General features: G+C 36.2%; 2 protein-coding genes and 1 long non-coding RNA gene across 3 annotated transcripts; 1 reads left to right on the top strand and 2 right to left on the bottom strand.

Moving 5' to 3' along the window:
• Nucleotides 1-1,398: 1,398 nt before the first annotated feature.
• Nucleotides 1,399-10,553, bottom strand: LOC130744547 (ubiquitin carboxyl-terminal hydrolase 25). The gene is made up of 9 exons (XM_057596720.1): nt 10,182-10,553; nt 9,639-10,092; nt 9,468-9,543; nt 9,257-9,349; nt 7,523-7,609; nt 6,626-7,416; nt 5,258-5,386; nt 2,101-2,233; nt 1,399-1,977 (listed from the first exon to the last, which is right to left on the bottom strand). The coding sequence occupies exons 1-8, from the start codon at nt 10,357-10,359 to the stop codon at nt 2,110-2,112; spliced, it is 1,932 nt and encodes a 643-aa protein (XP_057452703.1). The 5' UTR covers nt 10,360-10,553; the 3' UTR covers nt 1,399-1,977; nt 2,101-2,109.
• A 2,888-nt stretch (nt 10,554-13,441) lies between these two features.
• Nucleotides 13,442-18,625, bottom strand: LOC130748543 (probable sugar phosphate/phosphate translocator At3g14410). The gene is made up of 8 exons (XM_057601767.1): nt 18,404-18,625; nt 17,750-17,857; nt 17,635-17,669; nt 16,187-16,299; nt 15,334-15,595; nt 14,969-15,237; nt 14,053-14,201; nt 13,442-13,967 (listed from the first exon to the last, which is right to left on the bottom strand). Exons 1-7 carry the CDS (start codon nt 18,491-18,493, stop codon nt 14,071-14,073), a joined length of 1,008 nt encoding a protein of 335 aa, XP_057457750.1. The 5' UTR covers nt 18,494-18,625; the 3' UTR covers nt 13,442-13,967; nt 14,053-14,070.
• Nucleotides 18,626-18,984: 359 nt separating this feature from the next.
• Nucleotides 18,985-20,427, top strand: LOC130748941 (uncharacterized). The gene is made up of 4 exons (XR_009022804.1): nt 18,985-19,163; nt 19,250-19,518; nt 19,831-19,903; nt 20,059-20,427. It is a non-coding gene; the product is annotated as an uncharacterized LOC130748941 (long non-coding RNA).
• Nucleotides 20,428-20,438: the final 11 nt, after the last annotated feature.

Below are 20,438 nucleotides of genomic sequence, written 5' to 3' on the forward strand. Positions count from 1 at the left end.
TGTGGCGGCGTGCCCTTGCTTTCCGTGTAAACCCTAGCAGACCCATTAGATTGATTTGTTTGATAGTTTCAATATGTCCAATCTAAATTTTAAAACAATTACTCATGTGCAAGTATAGGCGAAGGCTACATTATACCACTAAGCCAAGAGGTATGCCGTGTATCATGACATAGCAAAACATAGCTAATCGATAGCAAGCATAAGTTAAGGATTATTTCTACATAATCTTAGGAAGTCCATTAGTGAAATATTGGCTGCAAAAGGGGCTAGATAACGCAATGATACATATAAATAGAAAAAAGGGCAGTGAAAATGGATGCGGAAGTAACCTACTAGTTATACGGTTAATTACGTTAGTAAGTGCTGAAAATAAATACAAGCACAATGTGAAATTCAATAATAAACATCTATAAAATTATGAGAAAATGTATAAAACAGATAATCTGAGTAGCTAACATCATACAAAGTAGAGATTAGAATATTAACCCCGCAATGGCTCTACCGAAGCACTCCAATGATCCTCGACTCTGACTCCTAACTTGCATTACGTCTCTGTCCTCTTCCACTTCCGACACTCGAGCTCTGCCTCTTCTAGTCCGTCTCTCCATGTGATTTGGCTTGCTTCCCTTTCCTTTAAGTATAACCTGGCTGCACCAACATGCATGGTTGTGCTCTCTAGAATGCACAGCCGCGCTTCTCAAAAATTAAACCAGTGTTGTGCTACAATGCAGCCGTGCTTCTCTATTTTTGTAAAGCACTCTGCGAGCTTCCTGGTTGTATTCTCTTTTCAGCATTGAGAACTTGTCTTTTTGTCTCATTATATACTTGTTTTTCTTACTTTTTCCACATGTGACTACCTAGCTATAGTTCTTTTATCATGAAATTTGTGAATACTAAAAAGGCAATACAACATATAGGCACGAAATCATTAGAAAAAAAAAAAAAATAGGCACAAAATCATGGGTATGCATGCATCTACACGAGCACCATATTTTGCTTCCGCAAACTAAAATGCATTTTTTTTATTGCCGCACAAATAAGAATGAGGTTTGAGGTTTGCATTTGGTCAACTTTATGACCGCTTTCTAAATGGGGCACGTTAGAAAAAATATATACCGCATTTAAGGTTTGATTCTAAAGGCATTTTTGGAACAAGGATGGTGAAGCCAAGGTGGTGAGGCTTTAGATTCTCCCTTTTTTCTCTTTTCGGATAAACCAGGCTGTTACCTGACCAGTATCTGGATGTAACATGGACTTTGTCCTTTGAGTCTTTATTTATGAAACTTTGTTTCGTTGGCCTAAAACAAAAAAGGTGAAATTCTCATTAAATGATGGCATATTTGAATAAACAGTTACTCTTTTTTAATTCATTAAAGCGCAGCATCAGCAACAGTGCAATGGAAAACTTTGACGCAATGTTGTCTACCAAAGTATTTGTTATCCATAGTTATCACGAATACAAAAACGATACAGGTGCTGCTGTGACCAAAACTGAATCATAAATCCTTCTGAGGATCTAAATGAACATAGTGAAGGAATTTCTCATTTAATACCGGATTGTGATTGTTGATAGCATGTATCCCACAGCCACAGCCTCATCTATGATGCAAAATTTGTTGAGCAATTTTATAGAGAAAGAAGATTTTGCTCCAATACAAGCCTAAAACGGATTGTACAAAATGGAATGAATTCCTGACACGCTCTTCTCACGATTCATAGTACTTTAGAGCCTCCATGGAGAAAGAAAACATGGCAAGACATAAAATCTGAACGTCTATATCGAATCTGCATGGAGCTCCTGGAAGGCATAACAAAACAAAGCCACCGCAGAGAGGACTTTAACGATAGTCTCCACATTCTCCTGCTGTTAATCGCCAGCACTACCTCAAAGAGTAAGTATGAAACAATACCACCATCCCTACGACAATTAGTAATACAGAGTATACACACTAAGCCTCACTTGCAGGACAGAACATGCTGCAGCATATTGGAAGGAAAAAAAAAATTATCAAATCACTGACTTTTTGGTTCATAAATCACTATCAATATTGAAGGCAAGGATGGGAAATCAGTACAATAAAACAATCGGTCACCTCATACCTGATCAGGTCAAGGTCCTTCAAATTGGACTTTTTCTTGGCTAAATGTTCGGAGCCGTTCAATCAGATCCTTTCTTAATGACTCAGGAATCTGAGATATGAAAGCACCTTGGGCATCTTTTATTAACAACTTCCTGCATCGCATGTAATGCATATCATGTCAGGGAATAACCAGTAGGAGTAAAATCGCAATCAACATAGTCCATAAAATTATTAAAGAAATAGCACTATGTACCCACAAAGAAGAAAGACAATGAAATAACACTACAAGAAATCGTGCATTAAATTAAAACAAAGATTTCAGCAACTTAGTTTCTTCCTTTTTCCAATTTTAAGAATTGAAACTATATATCCCATCAGCATAATGCAGTGGCTATTGGAAAAAGCTGAGTTGTCATGGCAAAAGTCACATTATGACGACCATAAATGGACATGCAATCATTAAAAAGAAAAGTGGGAAAGGTAAATGCAAACCACTGCCCACATACTCCAAAGTACTAACAAACTAGCTAAATACAGTAGTTATGCCCAGGCCTTGGACAATGCATATTTAGGACCCATTTTTTGTCTGTTCGTTTCTGCAAGCATAAACACACCATATGGACACGTGCTCATGCAGTAAGTTTATAGAGCTAACAGACTAAAATGTTAAGTTGTAGAGGAAAGTGTGCCAATGAATAATATTGGACCACTCCATTTTAGGGAAATTGATGCTCAAACCCAGTCATCATGATGACTTAATTACCAAAGATGCCTAGTTGACAGTATCATTCTTATCACCCGAAAAACAAAAACAAAAAATCAAACAATAAGTTTTTACATTATCTCGAACAGGAATATCATCAATGGTTTAGAATCAAGTCCTGTTTGTTCATGGTTTTTAAGAAAAAAGGTTCCTAGAACATAAAACATGCTCAAAAGTTATAATATTTTTTTAAAAAAAAAAGTACTTTCCTCATTAGATATAGATAGTAACTTCTGACAAAACGTCCACTATTTCAAATAGCAGGTAGCGCCGCAGGCAAATAGTGAAAGACGCATAGCAGTTAAAATAAGTAAAAAATTATATAAAAAACGGCTTGTGTAGTGCAAATAAAAATCAGAAGGAAGGATGATGAAACATAAAGATATTAGACAGAAAACAAGTAAAACAGCATGGGTTGAATTTGAAGCTTGTTCAGCCATGCTGCTAGAAGTTTTAAAAGAGAAAAAAACAAGTTGAGAAAAAGAAGAGGAACAGAAGGAAGGAAAACTGAAAACTACAAAACAGAACCAGAGTGAAAACAGAAACAGAGGGTGAAAAGTGAAAACGTGAAGGAAGAAAGGAAAAAAATAAAAGGAAAAGAAGAAACATGTGAATAAAAAGAATATGAAGGAAGAACTAAACAAAATAGCAACAAGAGAGAAGTGTTAAAAAAAACAGCAGAACAGAGTTGCCGGAAAGTGTGGTTGGAGAAGCTCCCTAGAGTTGCTGGAGAAGAAGGGCACAAGGTCAATGTCGAAAAAGGAAGAAAGAAGGGAGAACACAAGAGACTGAGTTTCTCACTTGTGCGTAAATGAAGAGCTGTGGCCGAATTCCTTGCTCATGAAGTCTTACAGGAATTAATGCCCATGTGGAATTAATGATTCAAGCGGTGGCTCACCGTTCAAGAGGTTTCTACTTTAAAAAAACCCTATAAACTTATGTTACTGCTACGATTGTTGCACCGCTATCCTCCATCACAGCCGCCATATTGCTTAACGCATTTTCCGCGATGTCACGGCAGAGTGAACTTCCGGCACGCTATAACCACTATTTGGTTACACTGATTCTACCATGGTTAAAATATTTAGGGTCCATCATAATGATGAGAAAATAGAGGAAGGTAAATCATAGGATTCAAGCAGGTTAAGGGAAATGAAGGCATGCTTCATGTTTAGTTTATGACAAAAGTACCCCTCAGAGACTAAATGTTATGCAATGAAGAACCAATTAGAGTGGACTTAGTGTTGCAGAGATGGGAATGTTATAATGATCAACTTGTCCCAAAAGACCGCATGAGACTAAAAATGAAATCTACAGAAAATAAGTTAGGATGGCACCAAGGTGGAAAATGATAGTCTTGCCTTAGGATGGAGGATACTCTAATAGTTAACGAAAGAGGAATACCAAGGATAATCTTATCATCATTAGATGTGATTCATGATAGGATATGATGGCACGATTTGATTCTTGTAGCTGACATCACCTAATGGGAGAAGGCTTTGGTTTTTGTACTTTTTATGACTTTGACTACAGCTTAGTCATTCAATGGGTCAGCGGGGACAAAAAAATGAAGGTGTAAAGGAGCAAGGGTTTTGTCAAACCAAGCCCTCAATGGAATGTTTCTGGAGCAAAAGTCCTAAAATATCCCTAAAAAATACTGTCACATTAACTTTCTAGCAGCATTATTTATGTTTTCATCAGTCCCACTGAATAGTGGCAAAAAACCACACTATTTCCGCCACGACAGTCACTAAATAAACTGTGATGCTACACAGTAACCCAGATCAGCCAGGTCCCGTATGCCCCACTACAGTGCAATGTGACAATACTAATAAACATGTCCTTTTATGTCATTTTACCTTTATCAGCCTAGGTTAATCACATCCAAAAGAGACTTCAATTTTCAATAGTTAATTTTATCAAACACTTCTAGTTCAATTAGCTAGATGAAAAGCTTTCAGCTCAGCCAAAAATTAGTTTTTTAGTTATCAGCTATTTTTCCCAAACACAAGAGTTCCATTATTTAAAACATGTCGAATGATCAATAAACAGTCACTCTTCATTAGAAAGATAGATTTAACTATGCTTTATCTGCCACACTTGCAATGGCAAAAGCAGTTGCTGTAGACTGTAGCTAAACCCACAACCCCATCATTATATAATGCCATTTTGCTGGAAACCACCATCGCATAGCAATTATTTGACAACATTTTCAAGATAGTATGTATAAGCGTTATTTCAGAACACTACAGCCCTCCACCTGGTATCTATAATCATAGGTTAAAATCAAACTCTAACATACTTATAAAGTAATAGTGAAAACAGTAGATGATATTCACGTAACGGTTCAACAGATATGTATTGTGTAATATTAAGGGCTGGATGATGCATAAAACTAAATGATTAAACTTACCTTGTTTCATCTCCACTCGTTAAATTTCCAGCTTCTTGTGCTCGTAACCTTTTTTGAGAACGCAAGTAGTCATAGACCATATCTGTCCAGCCACATGACCTTAAAACTGACTTTGCCTCTTTCCCAAGACTGAGTAATGATTTAGAAAACACATCATCAGTATCAGGCACAGAAGAGAAAAGTATCAGAATCAGACACATAATGAATATTTCAGAAGGTAAGGGTTTCAAACTGATTGCAAAAGGAATAAGACATGGGTAAATACATGTGAACAAGTGCAAAAACAATTTTAGGCAAGGAAAAGATATAACAAGCTTTAGGATTTCAATACAGAATGATTCAACAAGACTAAGATATACTGAAAATTAATAACATCAATGTATTTTAGCATGTGAGTAATTGAATGGAGAGAGAATGAAATTAAGAGATAAACTAGGAAACATGGAAAGGAAAAGAATTACTGGGCACCGTCCTCCACAACAATATAGATTGCATAATGTTTCCTTTGGATTGAAAAGGCTAAGTGCTTTGAATGCCAAAATACATGTATCAGATTCTAGTATTCCCTCCCCCGCCAATAAGGTTATCCAGAAAATAACAAATATCAAAGCCTTAACAAAACTAAGACTTCAAAAACACAATGTCCAGCATTAAATAGCTTTAACAGAATGATTCAACAAGACTATGATGCACTGAAAATTTAAAACATCAACAACATTTTAGCAAGTGAGTAATTGAATGGAGAGAAGGAAATTAACAGATAAAGTAAGAAACATGGAGAGAAAAAGAATTATTGGGCAGCATCCTCCACAACAATATAGATTGCATAATGTTTCCTTTGGATTGAAAAGGCCAAGTGCTTTGAAATTTGAATACCAAAATACATGTATCAGATTCTAGTATTGCCTCCCCCGCCAATTAGGTTATCCAGAAAATAACAAATAACAAAAGCCGTAACAAAACTAAGCCTTCAGAAATACAATGTCCAGCATTAAATTGTTTTAACAGAATGATTCAACAAGACTAAGATATACTGAAAATTCAACAACATATTTTAGCATGTGAGTAATTGAATGGAAGAGAAGGAAATTAAGAGATAAAGTAGGAAACATGGAGAAAAAGAATTATTCGGTAGCATCAACTAACATTATAGATAGCATAAGGTTATCCAGACAATAACAAATATCAAAGCCTTAACAGAACTAAGACTTCAAAAACACAATGTCAAGCATTAAATAGTTTTAACAGTCTGCACCAACTACCAAAGCATAGCTAGACATCAATAAAAACATAAATTGTCATTTAACGGTAACCATTAACTAAAATTGGTAAAGTAATTAAAAAATGATAGAGTTTTAGATAGCATACATGTCCTTCAGTTCTTGAACTCTTGCTCGAGACTGAGCATCATGTGCAAGCAAAATGCATGAAGCCTCAAGCACCTTTCTCTTATTCCCCAATATGTTTGGCACACCGTTGACGCCATTGCTTTCATGCTTACAGTTGTCAGGCCCTCTACCTGTTATTTCTTTGTTTCTATCAGTACTTTCTGTAGGATCTGGTTTTACAGTATGGGTATCAACTGTCTGAACATTATTGTGTCCATTTGCCATTGTTGACTCCTTCCTTTTCGAGCTCTTAACAACGTCAGGTTTATTTTTGTCAAAGCCATTTCCAATGGGTAATGACGAAGGATCTTTCTTACCATTCTCTAATGAAACTGAGTCCTTCGCATGCCCATTTATTACTAAGGGCTGATTATTCCTAGAGAAGTCAACTTTCCCATTGACACTTGCAGGAGCGGGACTCTTCTTGGAAATAGAAGTAGAACTACCATTAATGTCAAACTTCACTCGTGAGCTTGACGGCCCTTTACCAATTTTAGATACACTCAGCATATCTTTCTGAGGAGACTGCTCAGAATTCAATTTTGCATGCACTGTTTTCAGTGGTACATCAACCTTTGGGCATTCAGATGCCTGACTCCCATTGGAATGATGAGGCTTTACACCGTTTGACGCAAGAGATTTACTAATTGACACTGGCTTTGGGTTAGTCCGAGAGAAAAAAAGAATATAAACTTTTTCTGACAAAACATCTTGCAGGGTTGCACCTGTTACACAAGAATCATCACAGCAATACCACCGACCCATTGCATCCTGTGAAAAGAATAGGAAATCAAATTCGGGGCTTAATCAGAAATGATTAGGGAATCAATGAATAGGCTACATATATTGTGTACATATGGAATATAAAGTTACAAACCTTAATATACGCATAATAGTGACCAGATTCAGGGGAGTAACCTGAATGCACAATAGTTCCAAAGAGCTTGTATTCTGGTTGTGGATCCTACATAAACACAAATGTTAGAAAGGAAGGTAAATATAATATTAGAATGGGGAGCAAAAGAAGTAAGCAATATTGGCCATATAAACAGTCTGGCAAAAACGCCAGCCAACATAGGAAAAATACTTAACTACCATTATAATTCACCAAGCAATTTATGCTTTTTATTGTGATTGGTTAAATGATATAGCTTAGCCCCTAAGCCTCACCATTTAGTTTTAAGTCCTAACCGAGCTACCCTTTGAAGATTAAATAAAAGCATGTATGACTTTGTACATTTAATGGATATGGGATACTTTATGTCCCATAGGGTCAAGTGCGTGAAAGAGGTTGAAAGCTTTTTATGTGTAGCCCAGTTTTTCGACGTCTCACCAGCCAGTTCACCTTTATATATAGCCAGTTTTTCAACATCTCACAAGCAAAGCTCACCTTCTATTTTACACAATAATTTCAATACGAACTGGGGTTAAACAAAGAAAACCAGACTTGGATAAGATAAAAAAATATTTAGAGCTCATTATGGATTCATGGAATCTATGATTGATGATCTTCATACTTCTCATAGATTACAAGCCGCTGAATATTGCAAACTTAGTGCTTTACTGTGACTTAGAGAGGTTCGCCCATGAAATATTGCTTTTAAATACCTCCACATGTTCATCAAAAATCACCAAACTGAAGCCATTATAGTAATCATATCCTACAAAAGATCTGCTATGATAAAAATTTCTTCTTTAAACCTGAGCATTCAAGTCCAACCAAATGCAACAAATACAGCAAGCAGCAATAAAGCTCAGTAGCAATACAGCAATATTTCAGAAAGTAGCCAAGATCTCCAATCTAGTATACAGAGTTTAAAAACCTGATTAATGATCACCTTCCACCAACTAACTCTTCTTCAAATCATGATAATTTGACAACTATCTGAGTCATCAATACAAGATTTCTGTTAAAAAGCCCTTAAAAGGATCTTTTTTTCCTTTACTACATCAGGTTGCCGAAGTACACCCCGCACTCAAAGCAAACTACATCGACAGACTTAAAAAGTAAACAGCAAATGCACTTAAAGTAGAGGTCCAGAAATCTTTCCGTGTCATATTCTCTTAGATTTGTAACCTCCCAGCTATTAAAAAATAATATTTTAGACCAAACTCATGTGATAATAAATCCCAAAGCCACAATTCACCCTGAGTTATTTCCCAATTAACCTAAAACATATCCAACAAATGTGTTTTCTTCATCTCCTAAGAACAGAATAGCCTAACAAGCCTACCATCTGCGTACAAATACAAAAAATAGTCAAAAGTTAGCTGCCAATCATTGTGTATATTTTTTTTCCCTTTAGATTACTGGTGGGGAACATATTATCTTCCTCTTTTTGGATCTCTCTTTATTTCTTATGAATTTCTTTTTTATAATAAAAACAACAGTACATTGTATTGACAGGAAAACTGTAAATCGGCCATGCCAGCTTAATGAAACAAATTTAGCACAAAAAACAACGCAAATCTTGCAGAGAATTCACCCCCCCTCCACACACACGAAGAACTAGTCACAAATATCAGTGGATGTCAACAGACATGAATCTGGAAAGCACCAAACAGACACACCCCTTCAAAGTAACGAGTACAAAACGAACACCAAACATACCTGGCTTGCTTTGCACATGAAGCTAGAAAGCACCAAAACTTCTTCAAATGCAACAGCCTTATCGATCTTGCCACCCAATATGCCCTCAAACCTCTGCAACCCAAAATCCAGCAATATAACACCATGCAATAATAAACAAATAAGAAAAAACACACCTAATTCACCACAAATCCAAATAACCAACGAAAAACGAAAACCAAACATATCCAACCTTGAGCTGTATCACGAGGATATTAGGCGCTTGAAGTATAGACATCTGCTTTTTAGCTGCCACCAACTTCTTACAGCTGAATAACACAACACCCACAAGTTCAATCATTCAATAAAATTTTCAACAACAAAAAAAGCGAAATCGAAAACACACACTCACTCACTCACTCACCCATCACACTTGTACTTATTGTTGCCATCTAAAACCTCAGGCTGAAAGAATTTCTGCATAGAGTCCCTAAGCGAGTTACTATGAAAAACATCTAGACTGATATCCATCATCTCATCAACCTTATTCGACTCGTACCCGCAGCAGAGACACTTCACCTGGCTCTGCAAGGCACCCCCAAAGATATCCTTCACCACAGACCCTCCACTGTCACCACCACCACCCCCTTTCCGGCGAAGCTTCTTGAGGCGGAGGCAGGTGTTATGGCAGGCGTCAATAACGTAGCGGAGGAACTCGTGCGCGTCCTCCTGACGACCACAGCGGAAATGCTCAGCGAAGATCCGGAGACAGCTCTGAATCTTGGCAGGAGCGTCGTGCGCGAGATCTAACTTGAGAGAACGCGCAATCTGCTTCTCGAGTATGCAGAACGGGCACGAGGAAGAAGCAGAAGAATCACCTGAAACAATGAAAATTAGGGTTAGGGCAAAGAAATTAGGGGGGAAATTGAAATTGAAATTGAAGGTGAAATTGAATGGTGGTGGTTACAGAGAGAAGAGTGTTGGAAACGGAGGCAGAAATTGGCGAGAGGAGGAGTGTAGGTGAGGCACTGGAGAACGCTGTTGAGGTAGCAGGAGTTGCCGAGGTTACGGAGACCTAAGGGAGGAGCACCGGTTTTGCGCTTCTGACTCAGGAGATTCGGCTGCCAGGACATCTGCAGGGCCATCAACGCCGGCGGCAACCGAGATAACCGCCGTGACACGACGGTGCATTGGCCGGTGAAAGGGACCTCAACAACGATGACCGCCGCCGCCACCACCGCAATCGCATCGCATCGCGCGCGCTCTCGCTCCAGGCTCGGTTTTCACTTGTTTTCTTTCCCTCTCTTTGATTTGGTGCTGATTTGTTTTTTCTTTTTTTTACTCTTTTTTTATTTGTTCTAGGACCTTCTTAATATTATCCAAACAGGGAAAAAGAAAATGAGAAGTTGTACGAGTGAGTAAGCAGCAGAGTGAGAAACGAACAAAACAACAGAACAGGAAGCGACGTAAAAAATTGAGATTTTTGGTAAATTGACTAAATTCTCAGAATCTGTGCATCATATCCAGGTTATTGTGTGAAAGAAAAACAAAAATTTATTATATTTCTTATATTATATTTGGTAATGTAGATTATTTCTTGATTTGTTTTTTCATTTCCTTATTTAATTGGTATAGTAATCAACTCGTTACTATATGGATAAATATTTTATCTTTTAAGTAAAATCAGTCATTCATAATGTAAATCCTATCATATCACTTGTTTTAGTATAATTTCATATTTTTGAAAATAATTAATGTATTAATATTGCATTTAATAGTTATTAATGACATTAGAATAATTAACAAAACTCAATTGTGAATTTTTTTCAAAAATAATTATTGTATTAATTTGATATTTAATTGTTTTTAATGACATTAGAATAATTAATAAAGTCAATTGTGACTTTTCAATCATTAAGATGTAGACTAACAGAGTTTTGTAATGATTATGTTTATTTTTTTATATTACAAAATAAAATAAAAATTGAATGTAATTCTTACGTTTAAAATGATACCAAATATACTATAAAAAAATTATATCAAATAATTTTAAAGGATTGATTTGGAAATTAACTCAAAAATTTGTATTTTATGTTTTCGTATATACATCTGAAAGATTAAAATATTAAAATGGTTTTAGTATATTGATTCAAAACATAGCACATTAGAAAAAAAAAAAAAAAGGAATTAGCATGTAACTCGGATTAGAAAAAAAAACTTAAATAGGTGATATATGTAATTAAAAAAGAAAAAATAGAGAAAATATGCAAATGTTTGTTGTGACACCGGGGGCCGACGAGGGCGGGGAGTGATCGTCGTTGTAGTGAGGCACAAGCAAGGAGCAATTCTTGACAGGCTTCTAGACGAAGGGGCACATGAATGAATCAATCTCGTACCCGAACAAGAGGTATTCTGAGACTGTATAGGTATGAGACTATACAATTGAGGAAGGCATAAAAGATTTGATTGGTACTACTCATAACAACATGATGCATCTTCTTTTCGGGAGCCCAACTCATAAAAACTCCAAGGTTAAGTGTGCTTGCCTTGGAGCAATATTGGGATGGGTGACCTCTTGGGATGTTTTCCCGGGAAGTGCCCGAGTTAGGACAAAGCGCACTGAAAAGACTCGTGTTGTTACCGTGAGGCCAGTCGTCAGATTGAGATGTTACAAATGGTATCAAAGTCAACCTCTCCAAGTAGGGTGTGGTTAGAGGACGAACCAAGCGGAAGTTGGTTGGCATGTGACACCCGGGGCCGACGTGGGCGTGGAGTGAGTGATCGTCGGTGCAGTGAGGCACGAACAAGGAGTAGATCCTGGCAGGAGGAGCAGCTCCTGGCAAGCTTCTAGGCGAAGGGGTACATGAATGAATCGATCTTGCACCCGAACAAAAGGTATTCCGAGAATGTATAGGTATGAGACTATACAGTTGAGGAGGGCATAAAAGATTTAATTTGTACTACTCATAACAACAAGATGCATCTTCTTTTCGGGAGCTCAACTCATAAAAACTCCAAGGTTAAGTGTGCTTGCTTTGGAGCAATGTTGGGATGCGTGACCTCATGGGAAGTGCGCGAGTGAGGACAAAGCGCACTGAAAAGACTCGTGTTGTTACCGTGAGGCCAGTCGTCAGATCGAGATGTTACATATGTTTACAAAACACTCTTATTTCATCCGTGCACGGCGCTCATGTTGTCCTTGTTGGTTTTCTTCTGTTTCTTTATAGCTTTGAAAATCATAAATTCTTTTCATTTTCAGAAAGAAAGAGAAAAACAAATTTAAAAAATTGTTTCTGAAAACTGTTAAACTGAAAAGGAACCAAACGATACCTCCTTACAGTGGCGGATGTAGTTATTTTTCACCGTGATAGACATGCATCTTCAAGAACTTAATGATCGTGTTGGTGAGATTAATACTCAATTGCTCCTTTGTTTGGCTTCTTTGGATCCATCTAATTTGTTCTCTGCTTTTGATAAGGCAAATGTATTGGAATTTGCAAGTTTTTATCCAAATGGGTTAACTCCATTTAATTTAGTGATGCTTGGTGATGTACTAGATTGTTACATCATCGATATGCGTATGAATGATGAATTTGCCTCTTTGAAAGGACTCCAACAACTTTCGAAGAAGTTGGTTGAAAAAGGAAGACATGTTAGTATCTTCTTTAGAAATTGACACTGATTTTGCTTGTTACAAAAGCAGCGGTAGACAGAGCTTTCTTTGCTATGAATTTTGTGAAGAATATGTTGCGTAACTGAATTTGAGATACATGAATGAACAATTGTTTAGTTACTTACAATAAGAGTGATGTATTCAATAACATTGATTCTGAGCTTATTGTTCAACGATTTCAGAATATAAAATCACATAGAAGACAGTTATGACTTGTATAATTTTTTATGTATAAACATATTAAAATTGTTTTTAATTATATTTTTGCCGATGTGTTCATTTAAAAAATTTGAACCCTCTGACTCATTTGAAACCTCTGACTCCGGGTCCTGGATCCGCTACTACTTCCTCACACAGCAAATATTTCCTCATACTGCAAGGCAACATGCTATCACATTTATAAACAGATTTCTATAAGCCAAAAATGGCCATGATACCAAAATATAGATCTTCTTTAAATACATCTAGCATAAGATGAAACACTCGGTTTCTAACTTTAGTACCACCTCTCATCACATTTATACCCTATAATGGACTAACCCGAACCAACGAGATAATGCACAAAATACATTGAGAGCAACCAGATCAAAAAGATTACACCAGGGCAAATATTCCCAAATTGAACCAATCCGTAACATTGAATTTTATCAAATTACAATTTAATAAAACAATAAATAATCTTACAAGTTTTCAACTGTATAAGAAAATGCAGTATATATCAAGCCATGACCCAATTATAATAAATGGTGGATGCCAGGGCTTGTAATCTTTATCATTCAACTTGAAATAGTGAATTGCTAGGGTTGAAACTGGCAATTGTATCAAAAAAATAATCGTTGTGATTGTGAATGACTTCAAATATTTCAAAAAAATCAAATGCCATGGCCCAGCACCTCTATATGAAAGGATTGAGTTTGTATATTACATCTGCACATACTGCTCTTGATCTGCATATTATTTTCCCGATCTATAATTAGCTGAAACACTGCATGAACATTTGATGCCTTCTTGCTACATTATATGAGAACTGTGTCGTTATCAGTATATGTTCTCATAAACTTCTGCACAGGACATGGACAACTGAAAGAGATAAAAGAAATACTCTATAAGACGAAGTAACACTATGGGAAGAAAAATGACAAATTCAAATACATTATATACATGCCTTGAGTAACTCAGACTGCTACGATCTACTTGTTAAAGGCTGAGACTCTTCCCTTTGAGTAGATTCATCATGCTCAGAGGCATCTATGGTGGCTCGAGAAGTTTCTTTTTTCAACTTGAAATTATTATATGCTGCTACCCCTGCAATGGCTGTATGAAAATTTACAACATTGGTTATAGAAGCTGCTTATTTTTCTTTAATTTTCATTTAGCAAGATTCATAGCTCCAAACCTTACAATTAGTACAGTTCTTATATTGTACCATTTAACTTTAATTTGAGAACAGCCTTTGTACTGCTATCAGGAATATTCCGTAAAAAATCAATCATATCACCTACTTTTAATCAGCTAAGTAAACTTCTTGTGCTACTCAATCAGTCCATCAGTGAGAATAAATCCATCTAAAATAAACAGAATCAAAATACTTAATATTCTTCTTGGTTTGAGACCCACAATATCCAAAAGTCATGTTGAGACCCAACTAATCTAAGTTGAATTGGATAAACCCACTTAAGGGACAAAGCTCTCCAAGCCTGTTTATTACATTTAAAAGACTTAAATCCAACACAATACATAAAGAAAACAAGGCTTCTAATCATTTAGATCAACAGGTGTTGTTAAACGAAATCTATATTCGTTATGTTGAACAATATTAGAATCATAACTATTAATTGATTTGATCTTAGATTTAACACAATTTCCAAAGTAAAGGCCAGTATTTGTTTGCCGGGTTTATATATGTTAATATGCAGTTAGACATCCAGGGGACACCCGATACTGGGCTACCCATTTTCCTGGACTGTGGAATATGCAAAAGTACACAAGCATTTAAGAGAAGAGTTATATAATTCCGCAAAGGATATGTCTAACGAGACAGGAAAATTTAGAATGCCATACATTGCATTGCAGACACTTACCAATTCCATAACCGAACAAATTGATGGTTGTTAACTTTGTATCAGCAAACAGAACAGCAGACAGTAAGACAACCACCCAATCCTTGACAACTCCAGCAACACGAATGGTTAAAGCACTTGTATGTGTAATCACAAGGAAAACTGATAAGTTCAGAGCAAAAGTGCAAAGGCAATTGAGGAGAAGCAAAACAGGTGGGAAGTTCCATGGTCCATGGTCATCCATCTTTGACTTCTCTAGAAATATCCATGGAAGGAATAAACAAAGTGCGCTGCAGTTGGAAATTATTTGTACAGGCATTAATTTACACTCAATTTATTTAAAAACTAGCGTAATAGTAAGTAAAATTATGAAAAGAAACACTTGCCTGCAGGGACTAACATAATACATCACGGATATAGGATTCAACTTAAGACCCTTCCTCTTAACAAAAATCTCCATGAAGATAAGTCTTAAAGCTTCACCAACGACACCTCCCATTTGGTATACTACTCCAATCCAGTTTATATTTATCTCTCCGTAAGAAGCAACCAGAACACCAAAACTGATCACCGACATGATTAAGAGCATTTTGCAGCTCATTAACTCAAGTCCCGCAGCTACTCCAAGCAGAAAAACAGCTACAGGCACTGTGATAGACATTTGACGAACCAGAGTGATTATGCAATTAGTTGCCATTTTGGTGGAAAAATAATGTGAAAAATTATACAGTCTCCACATATTGAACACCTAAGGCAAGTTGATTAACCAACTGATCTGATTCTTATTTTAAATATCTCAAAAGACACATCTAGCAATTATACTTTCCATTGGTAGATATCATAAAGGGCTAAAAATACCTAATAATAACACATACTACCTCTATTCTAAAACCTTTGTTGTTTTTGCTTTCCCCTTTATTCCAAACTATTTGCTATTTTAGAAATTCAAGACATTTATCGCATTTTTTCCATCTATACTCTCATTTAATAATTTTGGTCTCACCTATCACCTCTTATTTTGACCAATCACTATTCTTTTTTGTTACTGTTGTCTGTTATTAATTAATGAGTGAGTTAGTTGTGAAAACTGGAGGACAATGAATGACGTAGGTAAATATAAACAACAGTTTTTTGGTCAAGTTTTTTACCAATAAAAGAGTTCTTAAACTATGTGCATAACCTTAAACAACAATCATTTTGGAACATAGGTAGTAAAATAAAAGGTTTACTGTAACTTACTGATTGCCTTCAACATTTGTGCAAATGCGACGGAAATATATAAGTATGCAGTATTTCCCAGCCAAAGAGTCATTGCAAACATGGCCCCAATTGGCACTACTGAAGTAGCATATCTGAAATAAGTAGGATTAAATTACAACTGAAATTTGGAGACATAATCAGAATTTAATGAAATCGACTTTTAAAGCAATAAGTATTTCTCCACTATTCGATGGGATTGACAAAAACCCAAAAAATACACTTGAGAAATTAACGTTGGGGCATTTTCAGCGGGTATTTTAGGGTTATTGTTTCGGAAACATAATGTAAATGGTCTAGTTTGAAGAGGATGAGGAGGAAGAGATCTACACGATAAAGACTTAAAGAGGAAGACTTGGATCTACAAGAGGAAGAAGGATGGTGATCAGAAAAGAAAAAAAAAACTTACACGAAGCAAGGGATAGAGATGGAATCAGTGGCAGTGAGGACTGAAGTGACGACCAGACATGGAGGACAGGAGGAAGAAATATGAGGAGATGGGCGAATTAAGTTCTGTTTGGCCAGAAACAAGGAGGAGAGGAGGGGATGGGAGGGAGAAGAAGAAAGAGTGAAGGAAGGAGGAGGTGTTCTTGACAGCGGCAATTTAAAATAAAATAAAAAAAAAATAATAAAAAACTCCTCTAGGCAGTTTGTTGAGAAGCTACTTTTTCTTTGTCCTTACTAAGATTTAAGGAGCTTTTTTAAAAATTAGTTTAGCCCAATTTCTCCTTCTAAGTAGAAGAGAAACCCAAAAACAGTTGGGTCAAACACTACCTAAGTTCAGCATCTATTATCAAGTACAATGTACTCAGGTAAGTGGTAACATCCTTCTTCCCTTCCTACTTTGCCTTAGGAGTCCCATAAAGTGACTGCGTGAAACCTATGTTTCATAACAGAAGGAAACAAAACAATGGCTTAGCCAAGGTGCGCATAGAGTGAGGAGTGAGTGTAAAGCCCCTGTGTTAAGCGAATAAAAGTAGAGCAGCAAAAAAAAATCAAATAAGGTTCAGGACTTCAATTCTTTTAATTTAACATTATAAGCTTATCTTTAATTTCTCTTATGAAATTGGTGAAAGAAAGGCACCCAAAAAAGAAACGACAACAATGAATCACTGAATTGTTTGATTGGTACCACCATACTAATGCATGCATGTATTGCATAAGTTAAAGTCATCTGTAATTCATCACATGGTACCAACACCGGCTTAATAAATTGTATAGAATTAAGTGATTTGAATAGACACTAGATATTGATTATTTATTTTCCACAGATTATAAGACTCTTAAAAGGATATATCTTCAATGATTTTGCGTCTTATTTTCTACATTTCAGTCATCAAAAGCCAGAGAAAGTATGACAAAAGAAAAAACTTCATTCATAAAACACTATAAATCAGCTGTATCATACAGAAATCTTCTTTCTTACTCACATTTCAGGAGTCATTCCCTCCTCAACCTTCAAAACCTGAAAGAAATAGATAAAAGATCTGCATTGCATAATAGGAACGTATTCAATAACATTCAACACGAAGCATAAAGACGTACCTTTAGGACTTTGGTTAATATAAAACACACAACAGAGGAGAAGACCATGTGAAGTAGAGTCAACCCCAAAGGATAAGGGAAGTTAAATTCCTTAGATGACAAAACCCACTGCACATAACAAATTGAAAATCCGACACGCATCAGCTACACAACGACACAGTTTTTATACATTTTCTCAATTAATTCCTCAAATCAAGCATAAATCTAGTAAAAAAAATGGAAGACAATAATAATTCCTGCATGGATCACTCCAAAAGACAATAAAACCATAAAAACCAACATGTGCTGATGCCACCATCAAGAAACAAACATCATGAAAAACTCGGTGAATGTACAAAAAATTTCAACTCTATCACACTCAATCCTATTTCACAAACAGAAAGGTTAAAACTAAAATGTTTCCATTACAACTGAACAAAAATCTCAACTACCAATCACAACTGACAAAATCCAACAACACAAGCCTCAAATTTAACCTAGACTACAAGTTAGAAAAACAAATTATGTAACATGAAAAAACATAATAAAAACAAACAAACAAGACTTTGAATCCTCCTAGCTTCGAAATCAGCACAGAACCATTTCGATGATAATTTTCCGGTAAAATGTTTTCCCGCATTTTCCCGGGAAACAAAGAGTGTGCGAGAGTTTAACCTTGTTGAAGAAGATTTGGCCACTGGAGAGAGCGATATAGAGAAGAAGATAGGCGTAGGTGAGGAAACCCTCCTTCTTCGGATCCGCCATTGTTGCAAAACGCGCTCAAGTTTCAACGACCAACCGAAGCGATTCTCCTTCTTTACTTCACTGACTTTTATGGAGTTTTCCAAATCTGCATCTGAAACCCGATTAGAAAACGGGTCGGGTACGGAATATCCTAGTCCCGGGAAGACGAGGAAAGAAAGAAAATGCCGGTAACAAGTCACCTTTTTTTTTTTTAAGTAGTCCCCCACCCATTATGATTGGGCATTAATTTTGTTATCATCTTAATCTATCTATCTATCTATAATCTATATAAAAGCAGAGTTTGTGCAGCTTGGAGGGTAACTTTGGAATTGAACAATTCAATGCACTACCATGTAATTTTTAGCATGGACATTTTAGTAAAAGTACACATTATTTCCTAAAGAATCAATAACAGCCGTACATCCTCAATCCCATTTTCCTTCAGCCTTTTCCCCTTTCTTTCTTACGTTTCTTTTGAATTTTCCGTTACCACAACCTTCCGTTATGTTTTTCCTTCGCTTCCTTTGTAATCGCTCGGTTTCTCATTAATCGGGTCGCACCAGATCGGAGCTCCTCCGCTGTCTCACCCAGAGCCGCACATTGAGTGAGGCTTGCAAGGGTTTAGAAAAGTTGTGTCGTTCCAAGCGATGCACATCCTATTGCGTTCTTCTCCTTCATTATTGCAACACCGGTAAACACCTATCTTTTAACGCTTTCTTTCTTCAATTTGAGTTCTTCCTTCTAATTTCCTCATATTTTCTTCATCTCATTTGGCAGCATTCTTCAATTTGAGGTTTTTGTTGAACCACAACCTATTCCTATCAACGCATCCATTCCAAGCGACGCACATCCAATGGGTGAGAAAACGAATCATTCACAATTTTGGACGTCAAGGTTAAGGTCTCACCTACCTCTGATGTCGTTCCAAATGAGCCTTTGATTTTTTTTCTTTTCTTATTTGTGAATTGAATTTGTGTTTGAGATTCAACCTCGGAAATTCATCTTTGGGATGTGAATATTTTTCTTGGTGGCATGGATTTATCTAGGTACGTGATTCAATTGATTTTCATATATGTTTCGTGTTTTATGATTTTACTTGATCCTTTATTCTTCTGTTAGAAATTTGGGGAAAAACATATTCTACTAACCATTCTTTCTTCTTATGGTTTTGTTTATACTTTATTTCCTTCCTTAATTTTGGTTTTCTTCTTTCTTCTTATTGCTCCTAATATATATAGCCTTGCTCTTGCCCGTATCTTCACAAAATCACTGAACTGAGTAATGCCAATCAAATCCTCTTTTTATGATGCGTGTTTGTGTTTTTAACATTACTAAGCCAATCTTCCATTTTCATGCAGAAAAGTTCAGATCTCACATTGAGATAGTAATCCTTTCATCGAACCACTGAGGTTTCAAATACCATAGGTTTGGGTAAGTTATGTACTGGACATGATTTGGTTTATTAATGAAGCAATTCCTTATTATTCACACTTCCAAAGGAAAAGTTTTCTTCCGAATTATAAAAAATCCATTACTTGCATATTGTGATTGTCACTTTATTCGATTAAAGTCTTCCCCATTCCCAGTTCATTATTCTTCGAGATCCCTTCTTTCAGAATTTCAGTGATTGGGTTTCCTAATGGTGCTTATGATGTCAACCACTCCCCAGGTACCCATACTCGACGCCTTAATTCAGAATTAGTAAAATCTGGAAAACATAGCCTTCTATGGAATTTCTGTTTTAAAAACGGCTATCTGATTAGGTTAATTATGTGTTATATATGATCTTTCCCCATTGTTTCAATGTCTGACTTCGACATTTCGTTTTATCTCACTTCTTCCCGTCCTGTAGTTTCATAGTTTCACTTTTTAATGTCTCTGTGAATTGTTGATCGCATTTTCACCTTTTCTCTGTTAGGTTTTTCTCTCGCTTTCATTTTCACTTTGTTGCTCTCTGCCAGGTTAG

This window comes from Lotus japonicus, chromosome 3, assembly GCF_012489685.1.
Source record: "Lotus japonicus ecotype B-129 chromosome 3, LjGifu_v1.2".
In the NCBI taxonomy this organism is placed as follows: Eukaryota; Viridiplantae; Streptophyta; class Magnoliopsida; order Fabales; family Fabaceae; genus Lotus; species Lotus japonicus.

Bases quoted from the DNA above. Each gene is read 5' to 3' on its own strand.
- LOC130748543 (XM_057601767.1), bottom strand. From the start codon at position 18,493: ATGGCGGATCCGAAGAAGGAGGGTTTCCTCACCTACGCCTATCTTCTT. The intron at 17,858-18,403 runs GTTAAACTCTCG...TGTTATGTGCAG, and splicing joins GCCAAATCTTCTTCAACAAG to TGGGTTTTGTCATCTAAGGA. The intron at 15,238-15,333 runs GCAAGTGTTTCT...TTCCAACTGCAG, and splicing joins TATTATGTTAGTCCCTGCAG to CGCACTTTGTTTATTCCTTC.
- LOC130744547 (XM_057596720.1), bottom strand. From the start codon at position 10,359: ATGGCCCTGCAGATGTCCTGGCAGCCGAATCTCCTGAGTCAGAAGCGC. The intron at 10,093-10,181 runs GTAACCACCACC...TCATTGTTTCAG, and splicing joins TTTCCAACACTCTTCTCTCT to GTGATTCTTCTGCTTCTTCC. The intron at 7,417-7,522 runs GTTTGTAACTTT...TTCTTTTCACAG, and splicing joins ACTATTATGCGTATATTAAG to GATGCAATGGGTCGGTGGTA.